The sequence below is a fragment of the Colias croceus genome, chromosome 7, assembly GCF_905220415.1.
Source record: "Colias croceus chromosome 7, ilColCroc2.1".
NCBI classification, from domain to species: domain Eukaryota; kingdom Metazoa; phylum Arthropoda; class Insecta; order Lepidoptera; family Pieridae; genus Colias; species Colias croceus.
In genome coordinates, this window is record NC_059543.1 from 10,530,985 (window position 1) to 10,550,300 (window position 19,316).

The following is a 19,316-nucleotide window of genomic DNA, read 5'->3' on the forward strand; positions in this document are numbered from 1 at the left end:
ATACATAAAAAAAAAAAAATATACAGGCCGAATTGATAACCTCCTCCTTTTTTTTTGAAGTCGGTTAAAAAATAGGTTATTACTAGTTAACTTTATAAAGTTAGACTGAACAACTTGTTATGCTTTTTCATCGTTTTGATCTACGTAATTTCGAGTAGGTAGGAACTAAGACACAAAATTCATACCTACAAAAAAAGGAAATTACGTCGATCACTGGAACGGCCAACGTGAAAACATTCAAACTGTGATTCAAACCAAATTTATGACGTCTGACGACAGAAAATGTCTTCAATGTGCATTTCGATTCGATTCGATTCCACAAAAATTATCAGTTTTATAAAATACTAGCTTTCCGCCCGCGGCTTCGCCCGCGTTTTCAAAGAAAAGCCCGTTCCCGTAGGATTTCCGGGATAAAACCTATCCTATGTCCTTTCTCGAGTATCAAAATATCTCTATACCAAATTTCATGCAAATTGAGTAACAGAGTTACTTTCGCATTTATAATAATATTAGTATGGATGTACCTAGTACGATACGTAGGTACTTTATTCGTCGATACTACATAGCCGTATTTGAAAGAAAGAGCCAATAATGTGCAGATTTATTAATCCTTCACGTTTAAGCGTGTACAACACGTAGATTTGAAAAATAGTTTTTAAATGTTTGTCGGTAAATAAAGATCCTATGATTTATGAATGCAATTAAATCAAAAATCCATTTCATTCCTATTAGAATTACAATAATTTATTTAGGTAATTATGGCAAGATATATCATATACAGAATGTATTAGATCACTATTAGATGAGTGTAATAAGTAGGTAATAATGATCTTGAATTCTTGCGTAACATTAAGTAGGTACTAACATTTAATTTAATTAAAGTATGTACACTGTGTCTGTAGAGGTCATATTGTGGTAACTTTTATTTTAATGGAATTTTTTCTATCATACATACCTATATATTAAATCATACTAATAATTTACGAACTTGGTATATCTCCAAAGCAAGCCAATATGTTTACATAACATTAAAGTAGGGTTAGAAAATTTGTAAATTTTAGTAACTAATATATTTTGAAAACAATATACTAAACTCGCATTATGAGGTTATTATTATGAATATTAAGAATTTGAGCAATAAAAAAATTGTTTAGCTATAGATATTTATTTTCAAATAAGATTACACTTTCACACATTCACTTTATGACAGTTAAGTACTCTTCGCAAGTGTTTCGGCCTTAGCAACTACTTCTTCAATAGGTCCAACCATGTAGAAGGCGACCTCAGGAAGGTGGTCGTATTCTCCTTGCAAGATCTTTGAGAAACCTTTAATGGTCTCCTCAAGTGGTACCAATTTTCCGGCGTGACCTGTGAACACTTCAGCAACTTGGAAAGGTTGAGACAGGAATCTCTGGATTTTACGTGCACGTGCGACAGTCAGCTTGTCTTCCTCAGATAACTCATCCATACCCAAGATAGCAATGATATCCTGGAGGGACTTGTAGTCCTGCAGAATCTTCTGAACGCCACGTGCAACATTGTAGTGCTCAGCTCCAATGATGTTGGGGTCCATGATACGAGAGGTTGAGTCGAGAGGGTCAACAGCTGGGTAGATACCCAGTTCAGCAATAGCACGGGACAGCACAGTGGTGGCGTCCAAGTGAGCGAAGGTGGTGGCAGGGGCAGGGTCAGTCAAGTCGTCAGCAGGTACGTAGATAGCCTGTACTGATGTGATGGAGCCCTTCTTGGTGGTGGTAATACGTTCCTGCATAGTACCCATGTCAGTGGCCAAAGTAGGCTGGTAACCTACGGCGGAGGGAATACGACCCAACAAGGCAGACACCTCAGAACCGGCCTGTGTGAAACGGAAAATGTTGTCAATGAAAAGCAGCACATCTTGACCTTCCTGATCTCTAAAGTACTCGGCCACAGTCAAACCAGTCAAAGCGACACGGGCTCGGGCACCGGGGGGCTCGTTCATCTGTCCATACACAAGAGCTACCTTGGAGGTCTTGTCCTTCAGAGAGATTACACCGGACTCAATCATCTCGTGGTACAAATCGTTACCCTCACGCGTGCGCTCTCCTACTCCGGCGAATACAGAGTAACCACCGTGGGCTTTAGCTACGTTGTTGATGAGCTCCATAATGAGTACAGTTTTGCCTACACCGGCACCACCGAACAATCCAATCTTTCCTCCCTTGGCATAGGGGGCCAACAAGTCTACAACTTTGATACCAGTTACCAAGATCTCCTGCTGTACAGACATGTCCACGAACTCAGGGGCTTCGGCATGGATGGCAGCTGTCTTGTCAGTGGGAATGGGGCCACGCTCGTCGATGGGCTCACCAATAACGTTGATGATACGGCCCAGAGTCTCCGCTCCGACAGGGATACGGATGGGAGAGCCGGAGTCGAGCACGGGCTGGCCGCGGACCAGACCTTCGGTACCGTCCATGGCAATGGTACGGACGGTATTCTCTCCTAAATGTTGCGCCACTTCAAGGACGAGCCTTGGGGATCGGTTTTGTACCTCCAACGCATTTAGGATGGGTGGAAGATTGTCTTCAAACTGAACGTCTACGACGGCACCGATGACTGCAACTACCTTACCTTGCCCTTTGCCTGCAGCTTTGGCAGCATAATTTCTGTTTCCTGCAGAAACGGACACAATTTTTCCACATTCTGCAACAGATTTTGCAGCCAGAAGGCTGCTACCCACTCTTCCTACAGCCCCTAACATTTTTAATAAATGATATGCACGGGCTAGGTAAGGATTTGTCGAAAAGTAAAATTATGTAATAACCTATACGATACGATATCTGCGGTGTCAGATACGAATAATGTTACCAGTTTTCGTTACGGAATTAATTGTTATCAAAGCAAGGCAACACATCTCATTAATATGGCCACAATAATTATCACAATTTATTCCACTGTCCACAAATAGGGGCAGATGAAAAATGAACATTCATGAACTAGATTTATGTTTAACTAGCAAACTGGGCGAACTCCGTTTCGCCACCAAAGACATCTTTTCTTTGCCATAAACCTCACGGAGCCCGAGACCTTTCCAACGAATGCAAAACCGTGGAAATCGATTGTCCGTTCTGGGAGTTATAGCGTCAGGAAGGAAAACCCGACTTAGTATATAGTAGATCTTAGATAAACACTTTATTGTTTAGCTTACAATTGCACAGGGAGCAAGATTAACACAGAACAGTAAAAACAAACAATAATATTACACTTAATATAGTATGGATTTTAATAACCAGTATAGGTTTATCATAATGTAACCACCATATGAAAACACTTATTTTTTATATAAGTGGTATGTATGGATAGAGGACACATAGACGAACAAAAAATGTCCCATAACATAGTACCCTAAAGCGTCACATTACCGAGATATTTGGAGGTAAATAACAGTTTATTGGAAGAAAGTAGGTAGATTCATTACATAAAAACATACATACATTACATAAAAATGTAAGTAATGTAATGAATACCTATTTTCTTCCTGTAATAATAATAATCTACTTGGGAGTGATTATTTGGAGATAAAATTATGCATATAGACACGTAATAAGTCTATTTTTAGTGTTTGTCGTACTCATAAGTGAATATTTACCTCCAAATATCTCGGTAATGTGACGCTTTAGGGTACTATGTTATGAGACATTTTTTGTTCGTCTATGTGTCCTCTATCCATACATACCAATTTAATCGTGCGCCGCGATTTTGAAAAAAAATCAAAATGGCGGCGGGTCGATATGCCAGCGTCCATACAAAAAGTTTCAAACCCCTCTATAAAAAATAACAGTTCGCAGTCTGATTCAAATTCGCAGATATCTATTGCAGTTTTTTAATTTATAGAAAAGAAAATATTGTGTGAACTGTCAAAATTCAGATGTCAATTGTCATATTTTGTCATGCATTATCGTATTGCAATTTATCTGGATTTAAATTCTAATGCAACAAATTATAAGTTTCATGAACTTAATTCTCATTACTGGAATTTGAATAAATATGACTATTTTAATTAATAATTGAAATCGCTACAATAATTTTATACGCAGAGCTTAAATTGGCCGTAGATAACCAAAAAGGATCCAACCCACAAAATGTTACTTTTGAGTTATTGAAGTTTGAAGTTTAACCTGTGTTTGTTCATATAAAGACTTGCTTGTGTTAATTGCTTCTTAAGGAAAAGTGTGTGTGTCAATGTATATTTTATTCTTACAAACAAATTTTATTGAATTTAGTTTTATTTCTTGAAATATTCAGCTAAATGTGTGTTAGGATCCTTTTTGATAAAACCTATTTTCAATTATGATAAGTGAATTTTCATTTCGCAAAAACGATTCAAAGTAGCTAATTGCTACTAAGATCCTTATTTTTTTTTAATTTCATAAATAAAACGGAGAGCCCCTCAAGACCTCCTTCCACCGTAGAATCAGACTCACCATGATTATAGAAAATATTATATGGAGACGCCACTGGGCGTTTGCCATGCATGCCAACATTAAAACTTTTAACCACCAGCTTAATGCTTAATAAGGCAGATTGCAGGTTTAGAGGAGATTTAAAAAAAAATAAAAAATAAAAAAAAATAAATAAAACAACTAACTTTCAATTTTTTTTTTCATTATTTATATAAAACATATTAATTCTATCCGATTTACTATTCTTCTTCGTGTGCGAAGTCCGGTTTATCGCCATATGTACATCGTCATGAAGTCTTGGATTGCCCCCTTGGATTGATTTATAGAAATCCAGGCAGTATTTAGATAAATAGTCAAAGATTGACTCCAAATCGTCTAATTGGGCTTTTCTTTAACATTTGGCCATAGTCATTGAAAATCATTATCAGATACCTCCGAAGATTTACCTTTCGAGCCCGCCCATACATACAACTTTTGCATCGACTAAACTGATCTGTCGAGCTGTATTCTCCTCTTGAATTCAACATGACGTTTAGTCGATGGAGGTGCGCATACAATCGATTTCAGTCTTAATAATTTATATCCCCAACAAACCTTACAGTCTTCTATAGGCAATTCTTGAATGAAGGTAATAAAGATCACATGAGCGCGTGATCGATAGTTGTGCGAGTAATTTTTTTTTTGTTACTTCGACATATTCGTCAGATTCGTAAATTTTTTCAGGTATTTTCAAAGTGCTTCTATTTTAGAAAAATCGGTATAAAAAAGGCAAAGATGTGTGACCCGATCAAGATACTTGGAGTGTGAACTTAATGCATGCCTAACGCCTCAAGCTTTAAATACATAATATTCAGTCTATCCAAATGTTCTGAATCGTTTTTGTTATTAAACCAGTATACATTTCTACAAAATTCAGTTTAACAAAAGAGATCCATGCTTTCTGAATCTTTTTAGTGATTTATCTATTGCATCATAATATCATAAAAATTAAATATCTAAAAGGATCCACATGCTTTGGATTTTTTTAAACATTTTAGTTTTGTGTTAGTTTCTTAGACTGAGCGTTTTACAATATGATCCAAGAAGAATGGATCGTTTTTACGAAACTAAAATATGGCTTCTCCATACATGTGGGTTGGTACCCAGTGTCAATTTAACGTCAAAATATTCATATTTTACTTGGATTGTTTTTGCTAATCGAAAATATAGACCTAGACGAGCAGTTTGGTATATTTAACTCATTTTCGGTCATGTTGTGGGTTGGATCCTTTTTGCTTATCTACGGCCAATTCATAAATCAGAATGATAAGACGTCGTTTGTTTTCTCCTGTAAGTAATATTATTATGTTCTTATGCGTTCCCTTGTTTTGTTTTTCTCTTAAAAGGTGCCTATTTATTTTTCTGTAAATAAGATAAACTATAGTATTACTAGGATTTATTTAAACAATGTTGTTTTAGATGCTTCGGCAGTACGCACTAAAAGGTTATGTTGATTATGCAAGACCTTGCAATATTATTCCATGCTGTGAAGTATTGAATAGAAGAGTTCAAAGCACCGTGGCTGTTGATGAAAGCTACCTCAAGAAATTCATGAAGGCAGTGGGATGGATGGATCAAGAAAGAGCTGTAAATATTGCCCTTAATTATATTGAAATATCCTATATATAGATTTAAAGTTTATTTTAATCCAGTGTAGTAATTAGGAAGCCAGGTTGATATGAATGACACTTCTTACTAAATTTAGGCATAAATACATAATATTATGTTAATCATTTGGAATATAAATAATATATTTATTTAGCATTCTAAACAATCATTCATTATTTATTATACAAAATATATGTAGTACTAAATTTTTAATCATAAAATTCTATTTTAATATTTTAAGTTGTTTAACAAATGCAATCTATTTGTTTTCCAATAAGAATACATCTATGCATATGCATCTTTATTTCAGCGGCTCAAACTTACTGGTTATTTCCTATATCAATGCGTACCTGAAAAAATAGCATATCACGAGTGGTTTGAAGTGCTAGAGCTCCCAGATACATTTACGTCCTGGTTCATAGTCACTGAACTGCATGTATGGTTGATACTAGTTCGTTATATGGCTGAAGATGTTACTGTTACTGGGGATAAGAAGAAATTATTGAAGGGAAACGGCCATTTTGTAAGGAATTGTATTATAGAAGCACTGTGGGCGGACGTTGCTAATAGGATTAAGTTGTTAGAGGTAAGGCTTAATAAATATTTCATACACCTTAATTAATTGCTATTTTTAAATATGCTATCTTTTTATTTGCTTATTTATTTTTTGATGAATACAACTTGTATCATGTTGACTTTTAAAATATTTTTTAGGATGAACATTGGGAATATAGTTTGTGTATTTTTTTTCATTTTCTGATATGTTAAATTCAGCATAAATAATAGGCCCTACATTGCAAAAGGATATTAAATTTTTTATTAATACACTTGTTGTTGTTGTACGTTGTCTTAGAAAAACCACACATAACTCAAAAACGGCTGAACAGCTTTGAATGATGAGGATTGCATGTCAAGATATGAAAATGAAAAATTTTAAATTTCTATAAATAAGAATTTCTTTTCCTCACATATTCTTACATGTATTTCAGGGTGCAAATCCCACCATAGCTAAGAAACAAGTGACGGAACTATCAGAACAATTTCAAGCAGCACTAGTGGGTTATGATGAAGGCTTAGATGACGATAAGGTGTTGGCTGCAGCAGTGTGGCGGAGGTTCTATTCATTGTCACATGATGTCAAAGCAGCACATGTTGAAAAGATTGTACATTTTATACGGCATCAGGTAAATAAGTGTTGTTTGGAAATTTAAGATCTAATGCAATTTCCCAAGATTATTTAATTAAGAATATGATTGACATTTAAATTTATAAACTCCAAAAAAAACTTAATAAATCATAGCATAGCATTTTGTAGCGTTTCTTAATGAGTCAGTGTCTATTTTATAATGTTTTTGTGCCAGTTTTATACTACTCGTTGATACGGGTCGTTTAGTTAGCTGTCAGTATAAAACAGACTATCAGGGATACCAACAAGTAGTGAAATTGGGCCTTTTTTATATGTATAAAGTTTAAGACAGTGCATTTCTTAAAAATCGGAATTCATTTTTTCAGATGGCAACCTTAGATAAAATACCAAGTAAAGATTTAAAGTGGAAGCCTCAATTAGCGTGGTTAAGTATAACGGATCATTAGTTAAAATAAATAAATTATATTATATTGTTGAGATTTAGAAATAAAACGATGATTTAAAACAATGCTTTTATTTTAATGCTTATGCGAAGAATAACCTTCTTAATTCCTCACACCTCTCTCTTTTGAACAATACAGTAACAACAACTTTGCACAGATTATCAATTTTACAGTAATCATTGCAATGCGGCCATCTTGTATCGCTAAGTTTTGAGTAAAACGCGTTATAGATGTCTAATAACGATTTTTTATCTGTGACCATGGAATGTACCAAATCATTTAGAGCCGTGGGCGAAAGGTCTTGGATACCAAATGTGTTCTTCAGATCGTAAAGCTGGAACCAGTGCGGTCTTCTACCTGGAGTAAGGTTGGCTTCAGTTAAGTTGTAAATGTAATTGTCGATACTCAATGGTTCCTGAAAAAAAATTATTGAAAAAATGTTGCTATCGAAAAAATTTTTTTCTCAACTTTGAATAAACTTTCTAGATAATAAGTAATATCACGATTCCACTATTTTAATAGATATATGAAATCTACACGATAATCTTATAAAAACAAAATAAGCTTGTATATATAAATTAATATAAAATACATACGAAATTTTCTGGTCCAAAAGTAGCAATCTTATAATTCAGATTATAATTCGAGTAGGTGGTAGCGCTACCACCGCCCCAAGCAACCGCCACGGGGCTGTTGGCTTCGTCGTAGAACAATCTGAACTCGTCTGAATGTAGGTGCCCGTTGAATTCTGCTGCTATCGTTGATTTGAATCTATGCAAAATATTTAATAATTACTAGCTTTCCACCCGCGGCTTCGCCCGCGCAGTCAAAGAAAAACCCACAGGCCACATAGTTCCCGTTCCCGTGGGATTTCCGGGATAAAACCTATCCTATGTCCCGGGGTAAAAAGTAGCCTATGTCCTTTCTCGGGTATCAAAATATCTCTATACCAAATTTCATGCAAATTGGTTCAGTACCTAGTTAAGGCGTGATAAAGTAACAGACAGACAGACAGAGTTACCTAGTTTCGCATTTATAATATTAGTATGGATTTATAAAAGTAGAATCGTGCAATTATAAATTAGCCTATAATGAGTAACTTTCATAAAATTATCATTAAAGCTATCTTGAAAGTTCTGAGAAAATCTTTTAAAATCGGTCCAGTAGTTCCTAAGAATAGCGCGATCAATCATACAAACTTCAGTTTTATATTATTGGGTATAGATTGGAAAATCTTTATCGCTTAAGCATGTTTACTATAAAACATGTACCTATTAACAATACGATTGTACTCGCGGGTCCAAGTATGAGTTAAATCATGTACGCCGGGTGGAATATGACTCAAGATGTGCACTTTTTCGCCATTTTGTTCCGCCTTGTACAGCTCTCCTACAAGCCAGTCTAGGTGATTCTTAGCGTCCAGGGGATCGAATACTAACCACCTGAAAAAGAAGCTAGTGTGTAACTTGTTTTTGGTTTCAAGAGAGTCATGAGTCATGACTTTACAGATATTTGTAAATTGATTTAGGTATAAGATGCTGTATATAAAGCGAGATGTAGAATTTATGAATTGGGTTGTCATGGGCAGTTTGTACATTATAAGACATTGATTAAGAACTTAACAACATATTAGTTTTATAGCATTAAAATGCTTATACAAATTTTGAAACGTGACGGATGCGCCATGAAGCGGTGAAGGACGCGGGTTCGATCCTCGAATTTTTCTTTAAAAAAAAATCAAACAGTTTATTGCATTTTTGTTAATATTAATGTAATCAGTCTAATTAGAATCAGCATCTCATCATGAGCTTGTCTACTATATAAAAATAAGTCCTGACGCTATACCTAACTCCAGAATTTGAACCGATTTCCACGATTTTGCATTCGTTGGAAAGGTCTCGGGCTCCGTGAGGTTTATAGCAAAGAAAAGGTGTCTCTGGTGGCGAAACGGAGTTCGCCCGTTTTGCTAGTATAGGTATCATAAATACTTAAATCTTGAGAAACAGATTTAATAATGATGTATTGAAACATGTATTACCAATTATTTTTGTAGGCGACATTAGTGTTGATTGAAATGACCCTTAGACCCGGTCGGACAACCATAGAGAACTCCCCTCGTCTACGCATTGTTTCCTTTGCCTCGTCAGTCAAATACAATCCCCATTTTTTAGCCAAACCTTCATATAACCACGTGGTGTTCAGTTTTTCACCAGTTACTCTCTCTGGTGCGAATCTGTTGACAAACGATTTATAATTCTTTAAAAATGAGAAAATTTTTCGAGCAATGATTAAGTAATTCGTTAAAATTAAAACCAAGTTAATAAACTGTCTTAAAAATTAAATTACAAGCAAAAGTTTTTAAGAGCATGATAAAGAACAGCGCTTATCAGTAGTTATTTGATATTTCTCTAAAAGCTAAATAGATACATTACTGGTTAGTAGGTTGAGATTCGTGATTGCCAATAGTAGCTAAAACTGGAATATGGTCGCCAAAAGTTTTTCTAATTTTTTCCACGAGGTAAAGGTTCACGTCGTTTATTAAATCGTATGTTGTTTCCCAAATGTGATGATCAATCGTGTCGCCTAAATAATAGATGACGTCTATATCCTGAAAGAAAATTAATAATAGGCACTTTGATGTAGGTACTTCTTTATAGTAATAACCCTGACACAAACTTAGGTTCGATCTCTACTACCTATCTACTAGAAAAAATATTGCATAATTCTATTATTTATCTACTGTCGGGATTTTTATAATGATAAGTAGGTATAAGGTATTATCGGCAAGCAAAGGATATATTTCAGTAGAAATGTTTATCTCGTCTTTTTTCGAGAATACCGCAATCTTTGTATGATTCACTGAATTGCCTAAATATTATATTGTATCTAAGTATTGTTAAAGGGAATATTTTTTAGGTTTTTACCTTATGCGTCGAATGTATTCTATCAATAACATCATCATAAGCCCAAATGGGTGAATCACAATTTCTATAATCACCCCAGTAGCCAGCAGGGGCGGAGTTACGCGTATTTCTGCTCATCTTGCTTCTCATCAGTTTTAACTTTTTTCCAGCATCTATATCAAGGACGATTTGTCCATTCACTTCAGAAGTACTGTTTAGTACTATAGGGTCATCTGTTTCTGAGTTGTAAGTGAAGGTATGTGTGCTAGGCGTTTGTCCAACCCTGCAGCATGTTGGTTCAGAGCAATCGGCGACTCCGAAAGGCTCGTATAATGGGTCAATGTGAGCATCTGATATGATAGCGACGGTGAGAGGTTTAGTATCAGTCCTTGGAGCCTAAAATAAATAATGAGGAATATTAATCAAACTTTATTTTCATCCAAAGCTATATTGATGTACCTATATGAATCCTTTAAACATTGTATTGACAGTGGCTAATTTTGTAACAGATTTATGATGATAATTCTGAATAATTCTACTTAAATAGTTTTCTACTTACGACAGGTACTCTACTAGGAGGCGGCAATTCAACTTGCCAATTGTATCTCTCATCATTGTAGTTGCAATTATTGGACTTAGTATTTGTCTGTAGAGCGAAAGCACAGAACGTGCGAGCTTCTGCTTCTGGTGTATTTCTTATGATATACGTAAAGATGGGCTAAAACACAGAAATAGTTTTTGTAGCAGGATAATGTTTATTTTACTTTATCAATTACTAGTAGCCTTGCCTAGATGAGCCAGTTCCCTGCTGATGAAAAAAAAAAGGAAATCGGTAAAGTAAGTAACTAAGTAACGCTTTGATTGTTCGTTCCAAGGTGGTTCCAAGCATTCAAAAATACCTATAAAATGCAAATATTTTCTTTCAATCTTTATAGTTAGGTATTTAAAAGATCTTGTTTGTCACTGAACTTATCTTAAACGGCACCAATGATTTTAATGAAAATTCTTCTTTTTCTAGATTAATACGGGAATGGTTTAGACTTTAGATTTACAATTCGTAATACATAAATACTTACCACGTTTAATTCTACAGCACCGCGACAAACTTTAGGAGATACAATTGACAAATTGATGCAAATATCCGTTATTGAGTCGACAATATCATCATCGGATACTGCTGCATTTACCAGGTCAAATAACGCACCAAACGCGCTCCGACATACTAAACAGTTCAACGTCTGTAATAGAAAAGTTAATTTAATTGTGTATCTATGTGTGAAATCTATTTTTTTCGAGATATTAGGTACTGCTATAATTTCTTACTTCCCGCATAGGTAATCATAGAAACTTCTGGCTGGTATTCAAGTTTTTAAGGTAGGTAGTAACTACGTAAAGAGTTTTCTTTACTAAAACAAAAGGAAAGCAAAATAGACCCGAGAATTTATATATTTTTAATTATGCTCATCTTAACCTTCCTAATTAATCTACACTAATATTATAAAGAGGAAAACTTTGTTTGTTTGTTTGATTGTAATGAATAGGCTCATAAACTACTGGACTGATTTGATGAAATTTGGCACAGACAATCTTTAGACCCTGAGAAAGAACACAGGCACCTTTCATTACGAAAATATATGTACCTACCACGGGCGAAGCCGTGGCGGACCGCTAGATATAATATAAATCGAATGGAATGTCAGTTTAATTTCAGTATTTCCAGGATAAGATTTTCCGGAAAACTACATAATTTAGGTCAGGTAGGTTAGGTACTTAAATCATGCCGATATCCTCAGTGTATCATACTCATGCAATCTTAATTATTTATTTTAATCTCATGTTATAATATAATAATAATAATTTCCTTTTTAATTAAAAATCGTCATCGTGATTCTGATAAGTGATAACAATATAAATTTATAAAGAATAGAAAAAATTCGATCACGAGGCGGGACTCGAACCCGCATCTTTCGCGCCATTCCGGGGCGGATGCCTAACCAACTCAGCCACTCGTGACCCGCCTGAGCAATCGAATTTATTCTATTCTTTCAGTTTTATGAGTGTCTTAAGGGACACACCGCGCGCCATCTATTGAGATGATTTAACAACCATCTCAACCAATATGAAGCACTTTTCAGTGAATACAATATTGTAACGATGGAACACGACCTTTTGTTGAATTTATATTTTTTGGTTTTTATGGCATTCAAATGCTTTATAAATATAAATTTATAAAGGTGTGGCGGAATGGCGCGAAGGATGCGGGTTCGAGTCCCGCCTCGTGATCGAATTTTTTCTATTCTTTATAAATTTATATTTATAAAGCATTTGAATGCCATAAAAACCAAAAAATATAAATTCAAGTGATAACAAATCGAGGAGGTAGGTAGGTACCTACCTAAGTATTGCTTAATTAAAAAGGGACGTGTATGCGGTATGGTGGTTATTATTACATTTTTTTGCCGGCATGTGGTAAAATACTTTTATTTTACCGATAGTTGATTATGTTTTAAGCACTATCCTCAATCTATAGGTAGGTACTAATATTATAAAGCTGAAGAGTTTGTTTGTTTGAATGCGCTAATCTCGGGAAGTACTGGGCCGATTTGAAAAATTATTTCGGTGTTAGATAGCACATTTATAGAGGAAGGTTATAGGCTATATATCTATCATCACGCTACGACCAGGAACCAGAACAGGAGTGGAGCCACGGGGGTGAAACCGCGCGGAGCAGCTAGTATTTTATATATCGACTATCTTATGCTACATAACTATTTTTCTTGCATTATTCTTAAACTAACACTAATAAATTCAATAGTTTACATACCGATCTAGGTTCTAAGCTTCTATCATCGGCCGCCAAATCTTTTTGCGGCAAATATAAAATCTGCGCTAAATCTTGAATGTAACTTTTCTCCGTTTCATTTAATTCATTTTTGCCAGCTTTGAAAAAGAGGCTTTGTAGATCCCCTGAAATATTTCATGATTCGTTTCAATGACACTTATTAAGACACTTGGTAAAAAGACTGTTAAATTCTTGGTTAAATTTAATAATTGTTTGTATTATGTACTTATGTAGAATAAACTATAGAGTCTCGAGGCATGTTATATTTTAGACTTTGATTTTCAAATTAATATTAATTTATTATTATTAATCCATTTAAATCAATTCAAATGTACAATACATACCTACCTACATTATCCTGGCATTAATAGTTGTTATAAATATATTTCTTACCTGAAGATAAATGCGTGGTTGCGACACAATCACTTATAACATAAGTTAATACGATAAAAAACAACTTCATTATGAAATCATGAGCTATTAATTAGCAAAAAACTTTATAGGCTCAATTTTTATATATCACAAGAGTTGCGAGGAAAATCGTCGATAAAGCAGTACGCATTGACCAATCGGATTATTCTATACTAAATACCGAGTCAACAAGGTCCAACAATAGATATGTATATATTATCGTTTACAAAGCACACATCTTTCTGATCAAGATAATTCTCAAGTGATCGATATCAGACCACTAGACATTGATCTCAAAATAGATTTAATTTCTAAAAAAACACGCACTTCATTCACGTTCGCCGCATGACATAGCCCACACACTATTCAGGTACTCATTATGCGAAAAAATTATTCGATTATCCACAATCTATCATGTTAAAAATATTGATAAACGATTGTCCGATAGCATACTGCATATTTCCTTTCGTAATCTGTTTAATTAACACCTATGAATGAACTTATCCAAGGTGATATGGGTTCCTTGCAAAACGTACCAAATAACGTTTTGAAGTGAAACTTCTTTAGGCGCGTTAAGAGTAAAATTTCAAGGTTGCGTCATAGCAATACCGTCACGTCATGGACCAAAGCGACGAATTTGGTATCTTTGAATCTTGCCAAAGAAGTTTCATTTCTGATACGTGTGCAACACGCTATTTTTTACTGTTGCTGTTCTACTCTATTAAAATAAAAATAATTATAAGGATTAATTAATTTAAATAAAGATTGTTGTTGAAATAAAACACAATATAACCAGATAATATTTATTACTTATAGCAAAATTGTAAAAACACGTGGGTTAAACTTCTGTCATATCCACGTCTTCAATGACCAAGTCGTCCAACATTTCAGCCAAGGTGATACGCGGGAGAGACGGGTCGATATCATCATCGGTATCTATTGGAATCGATTTTTCATCCTTGAATATATTAATGTTTTGCCTGAACGCAGGGTCCTCTTCAAGATCGTCCAGGAACTCGTTGTAGTCCCTGTAAAGTAAAATGGAAATGTTGAATGAAATATTATGTAACGTCCTTAAGCGGTGCGATAGTAAGATGCGGTCGGTATTTTCTCCATACAAATGCTCTCGCCTTTTTTCTTCATGGATTAAATTATTGATTGATTTTTTACAGAATAATAATATTATCAACTTCTTCTATGCCCAATACCTCTGTTTTCCTTTTTAACTATAGACTTTACTATTAGTACTATAGAGCTTCCAGAAAATGCTCAATATTTCCTGTAAAGTTCACTAAAAATATATTCATCTAAGAATTCGATCATTTTATCTTAAAACCTCCATTTCATGTAGGTTTGCACACATAAAATTAAAACAATAGATAAGAGTTTTTTTATATTTATAATTTGTCTGAAAATAATAGTCGTATTTCTTTTAGAAAATATACCATTTAGATAGTTAATATTATAGTTTTATGTGAAGCAGAAAGGTTATTTACGAATTTATTCTAAAGCATGGATCTCCATTGAGTCATGTGAGATAAAAATCGATGCCTAAAAAAATATACCAATGATTTTTTATTTATCATATCTATCCTCGACATAAAAATATCGGACTTTTTAACAAAATCCAAAAATTATGAACAAATTCGAGTACATAACCTAGTTACACATTAATTAGATGATAATCGCACTAATTATGGTATGTATGTTGTTTTGTTTTTTTTAATTAAGAAGTTAATCTTATCTCGGAATCAACAAACCAGATTGCGTATCGAAATGGAAGTAGGTTTGATAATATATAACAATTTGATTGTTTTCATTGTTAAATTTAAGATAAAGGTTCTCGTTACCAATCATGTATAAAAATTTATGAGGTTTATGGTAGTAGTAATAATTTAAAATAATATAATATGTTGAAGCAAAAAAAAGAAGTAAAAATGATTAAGAATAATGAATGTATATTGTATATGTTTTGCAATAAGGGAGCGTTGAAGTATTACGTAACGCAATTATGGAAGATTTTTGACCCCCCTCTCCCCCTTGTAACACACTGTAACATTTTACTGTACCGTACTACGCATCAAAACGTTTTACGAGACCCCCCCCCCCCCCCTCCCTCTAAATTGCTTCCTTATTGAATAGAAAAGTTTATGAGGAACCATATATCCCAAAATAGTACACATGCCTAAGTAGTACACATAACTATTTTGGGATCTAATATAAACCATAGACAAAACGTTCGAAATGTCAAAACCAGGCTGGTACGCAATAAAAACGGACTTGGAACTCCTGAAAAGCAAAAACTGGCAGGCGGAAAAAAAATCAAAAAATTATTCGAAATTCAAACTCACTCGTTCGACGACCCCGTCCCGTCATGCAGCTCATCGGCCATGTGCTTCAGTTTCCAGTTGCGAGCGCGGCGCCGCGCCGACCGCTCGCCGTAGAACTTCTTCACAAGGAACACGTCCGGTATGTGGCTGCGGTCCAGTTTGTCGAAGTTGTCGTCGTTCACGTTGGAATCGCTTAGGTTGTAGCTGAATAAAAAGAATCAAAAATTAAAAAAAAAATTAGATAGAGGATAGACCATTCTGTTTTAGCATGATTATTTAAAACAAAAGCCTCGTGTAGATATTATTACATTCTCATGATTACGGTTATCTCATATGAAATTGTTTATTATAATTGAATTTAAACTACAAAGTAAAGAATGTGATTCTTGTATAGCCGATAAGTTACTTAGCTTATTTTTTTTTTAAATAATCTATTTTTAATAGTTACAGCATTATTATTTTTCAAAAATCCGTATTTAAGATGTTTTTTAGGATTTTTTTTTTTCAAAAGTTTCCAACTAGCCTAAGTTTTTAAATTAACCACATACCCGAGTACAGTATCTCCAGGCTTCAATATATGACCCAAGTGTGTCCTAGCGTGCACGGGGCTCACGTCCAAGCCCAACTCGCTAGCTTTCACAACCCATACATCGGCCACCACATGCTTGTTCGAGACCACACCTTGTCCCGGGAATGTTTTCTTTTCCTGTGAATTGTAAAATTAATTTGATAAATTAGTAAAACATTTGTTAAAAATATGATAAGTAATAAAAAAAAAAATACATAAATCAGAAGAATTCATGCAAAATTCTAATAAGAATCACAAGATAATGAAATTACGAAAGCTTTTCCATTATCTAAAATTTCACAATAATAATTATGCACATACACATTAATGTAATAATCTATACTAATATTATAAACTTGAAGAGTTTGTTTGTTTGAATGCGCTAATCTCAGGAACTTCGCGAAGCGCATGTAGTGTTGATATAAATTTTGAACTCTTTTAATAAATTCATTTCTAAGTACCTTTTTTTTGAAATAATACCTACATGTTCTTTTAAAATATCAATGTCCATAACAATATATTCAACCAATTGCCTTGGATTGCAAATTGGTGAAAACGGATGTCTCCAGTACACGGTAGATGAAATATCACACACTGGAAATGAAAAAAAAAAAAAAATATTAGATTTTATACAATCTTTTTTTTTCTAAATTACAAAATGGTACTTTAACCACAATTTGCAATATACATTTTATGTATATTTGCTTTTTTAAAAGTAAACTAATTAAATAATTTAAGAGGCTAGTATTAGAGACAAAATCCAACAAACAATTTTTACACATTCATCTTCACAAATATCAAAGTAACTAATAATAATTTATCTCTTCATTTATAACACTTGATTTTTAACATACCTTGCCCAGAATTTGCATCAATCAAATGTATTGTGCTCGTAACTCTCTGAACGAGACATATAGGTGATATAGATCCTAGTTGATGCGTCAACTTCTTCGGCAAACAGACTACACTGTCTTTAGACAAAGGCACAATCTCAATACTGTATGTGAACTTGTAATTATACACGTTGCTGTGTATGTCGTGCGAGATCAACTTCTTTGAGTGTTGACACTTTATTGGCAGTACTGATTGAATGAAGTCCACCATTTTGCGAGCGTGATTTTCTGATGCGTAGAAGAAGTCTAGCCCATCTGGAGAATTAAACAAAGAATTAATAATGAGGCAAAACGAATAAAATGTCTTTAATTCTTATGCATAAAATATTTGACTCGATTTGGCATGAGTCAAACATAATTATTCAAAAATACAAAAGAGATAGACAGTTAAATTATCTTGGAATTAAAAAAAAAAATTCTAAAAGTTCTCAATCATAAGTAAGTTCTTTTTATCATGAACGTAAATCAACTAAACTCTTTTAACAGAACTACACAATTAAACACACCATGCTTCGGTTTAATGCCAAGTGTATTAGCATGTGCCTTATGTTTCAATATCAACTGCTCCAAGTAGTAGAATGTTTTCCTGTTGCTAGCGCGTTGTCTGACTTGAACCAAAGCGCGCCAATAATCCTGTGCCTCAGAGCGGTGGCAAGCGTCGCACATTTGATGTTGGACAACATATTCCACAATGAAGGTCTGTTGCAAGACAGCTCCGCCCATAACCTCACCTTGTACTGTCAGTTTTACCTGCATACAAATTATTTAGTTACAAGAACAGATCTACCTGGTTTAAATCAGGTTCTAATAACTTACTTAACTTAGCAACCTTATAAAACATTGCTTTTTTCCTATGAAAGAATTTCCAAACTTGGAAAAGACATATTTTCTTTAGAAGTAAGCTTTAACTAAAATATCTAGTATCTAAATTTAAACTGAAAAGTTACCTTAATCCTTTTAGAATGTGGTTCAGTCCACGCAAAACCAGCATCAACCAATTTCACTCTAGTCAAGCCTTTGAGCCTTTTTAGGCATAAAGCCAAGAGTTCCCTTGATTCTAAAGCACAGACCACCCATTCTGCTGGTGGTTGAAGGTACCTAAAACATAAAATAAAAATCACAGAAATTATAATATTAAATTTAAAATGTATAACAATTGTGTATTTGGCAAAGGTTGACTGACTAAGAATAAATTAAGGTTAGTACGATGAAAATTTATACGGCGAAGTAGCGGGCAGCAGCTAGTAGTATTATAGCGAGTATTATAATATAGTAGCACCTTACCTTTCACAGCCCCTACAGAAGAATAATGTAGCCTGCTTTGGAATGCCATCGGTAATATCGACATGAGCACGTAGACAAGCTACACACATATTGGAAGGATTGGCTTCAATAGGAACTGCACATTGACAGCATAATCTGAAATATTTAAGTTAAATACGAGAACATTGATGAGTTTAATATAAAAACGTAACATAACCTATGTTTACAACATAAAACTTACATTCTGGTGCTTGTAGAGACTGGGGCATCTTCTGGTGCTATGTACTCCATTGTATATCAGATAAATTTATACCATAAACTATTAGTATTTCATTAAAAATTGAATATTTTATTTATGCTAAAGAATTTCATCAACACCACATAGAACCATGCCTGTTTTGACAGATCACAGATGACACATGAC

At 34.2% G+C, this 19,316-nt stretch overlaps 4 protein-coding genes across 4 annotated transcripts; 1 reads left to right on the top strand and 3 right to left on the bottom strand.

Annotated features, from left to right (window-relative positions):
* Positions 1-1,149: 1,149 nt before the first annotated feature.
* On the bottom strand, positions 1,150-2,844 carry LOC123693231 (ATP synthase subunit beta, mitochondrial). The gene has a single exon (XM_045638231.1). It carries the CDS (start codon positions 2,741-2,743, stop codon positions 1,211-1,213), a length of 1,533 nt encoding a protein of 510 aa, XP_045494187.1. The 5' UTR covers positions 2,744-2,844; the 3' UTR covers positions 1,150-1,210.
* A 1,064-nt stretch (positions 2,845-3,908) lies between these two features.
* Positions 3,909-7,747, top strand: LOC123693133 (ubiquinol-cytochrome-c reductase complex assembly factor 1). Its single transcript, XM_045638097.1, has 6 exons — positions 3,909-4,085; positions 5,733-5,774; positions 5,904-6,071; positions 6,403-6,678; positions 7,082-7,276; positions 7,605-7,747. The coding sequence occupies exons 2-6, from the start codon at positions 5,748-5,750 to the stop codon at positions 7,683-7,685; spliced, it is 747 nt and encodes a 248-aa protein (XP_045494053.1). The 5' UTR covers positions 3,909-4,085; positions 5,733-5,747; the 3' UTR covers positions 7,686-7,747.
* LOC123693132 (sphingomyelin phosphodiesterase-like) lies at positions 7,738-14,131 on the bottom strand. The gene is made up of 10 exons (XM_045638096.1): positions 13,821-14,131; positions 13,410-13,552; positions 11,662-11,823; positions 11,145-11,303; positions 10,607-10,981; positions 10,115-10,290; positions 9,721-9,915; positions 8,954-9,124; positions 8,279-8,453; positions 7,738-8,097 (listed from the first exon to the last, which is right to left on the bottom strand). Exons 1-10 carry the CDS (start codon positions 13,888-13,890, stop codon positions 7,765-7,767), a joined length of 1,959 nt encoding a protein of 652 aa, XP_045494052.1. The 5' UTR covers positions 13,891-14,131; the 3' UTR covers positions 7,738-7,764.
* A 496-nt stretch (positions 14,132-14,627) lies between these two features.
* On the bottom strand, positions 14,628-19,299 carry LOC123693066 (60S ribosomal export protein NMD3). The gene is made up of 9 exons (XM_045638010.1): positions 19,134-19,299; positions 18,914-19,048; positions 18,577-18,727; positions 18,136-18,379; positions 17,591-17,884; positions 17,221-17,330; positions 16,717-16,874; positions 16,190-16,372; positions 14,628-14,866 (listed from the first exon to the last, which is right to left on the bottom strand). Exons 1-9 carry the CDS (start codon positions 19,181-19,183, stop codon positions 14,677-14,679), a joined length of 1,515 nt encoding a protein of 504 aa, XP_045493966.1. The 5' UTR covers positions 19,184-19,299; the 3' UTR covers positions 14,628-14,676.
* Between the last annotated feature and the right edge of the window lie 17 nt (positions 19,300-19,316).

What these genes read in the sequence shown, in the direction of transcription:
- LOC123693133 (XM_045638097.1), top strand. Translation starts at nt 5,748, where the DNA reads ATGATAAGACGTCGTTTGTTTTCTCCT. An exon ending in ATAGGATTAAGTTGTTAGAG is followed by an intron (nt 6,679 to 7,081) that starts GTAAGGCTTAAT and finishes CATGTATTTCAG; the next exon opens with GGTGCAAATCCCACCATAGC. An exon ending in TACATTTTATACGGCATCAG is followed by an intron (nt 7,277 to 7,604) that starts GTAAATAAGTGT and finishes TCATTTTTTCAG; the next exon opens with ATGGCAACCTTAGATAAAAT.
- LOC123693231 (XM_045638231.1), bottom strand. Translation starts at nt 2,743, where the DNA reads ATGTTAGGGGCTGTAGGAAGAGTGGGTAGCAGCCTTCTGGCTGCAAAA.
- LOC123693066 (XM_045638010.1), bottom strand. Translation starts at nt 19,183, where the DNA reads ATGGAGTACATAGCACCAGAAGATGCCCCAGTCTCTACAAGCACCAGA. An exon ending in TGGCATTAAACCGAAGCATG is followed by an intron (nt 17,885 to 18,135) that starts GTGTGTTTAATT and finishes TTAATTCTCCAG; the next exon opens with ATGGGCTAGACTTCTTCTAC. An exon ending in TTGATATTTTAAAAGAACAT is followed by an intron (nt 16,875 to 17,220) that starts GTAGGTATTATT and finishes TACAATTCACAG; the next exon opens with GAAAAGAAAACATTCCCGGG.
- LOC123693132 (XM_045638096.1), bottom strand. Translation starts at nt 13,890, where the DNA reads ATGAAGTTGTTTTTTATCGTATTAACTTATGTTATAAGTGATTGTGTC. An exon ending in CTCCTAGTAGAGTACCTGTC is followed by an intron (nt 10,982 to 11,144) that starts GTAAGTAGAAAA and finishes TATTTATTTTAG; the next exon opens with GCTCCAAGGACTGATACTAA. An exon ending in GAATCTCAACCTACTAACCA is followed by an intron (nt 9,916 to 10,114) that starts GTAATGTATCTA and finishes GTTTGTCAACAG; the next exon opens with ATTCGCACCAGAGAGAGTAA.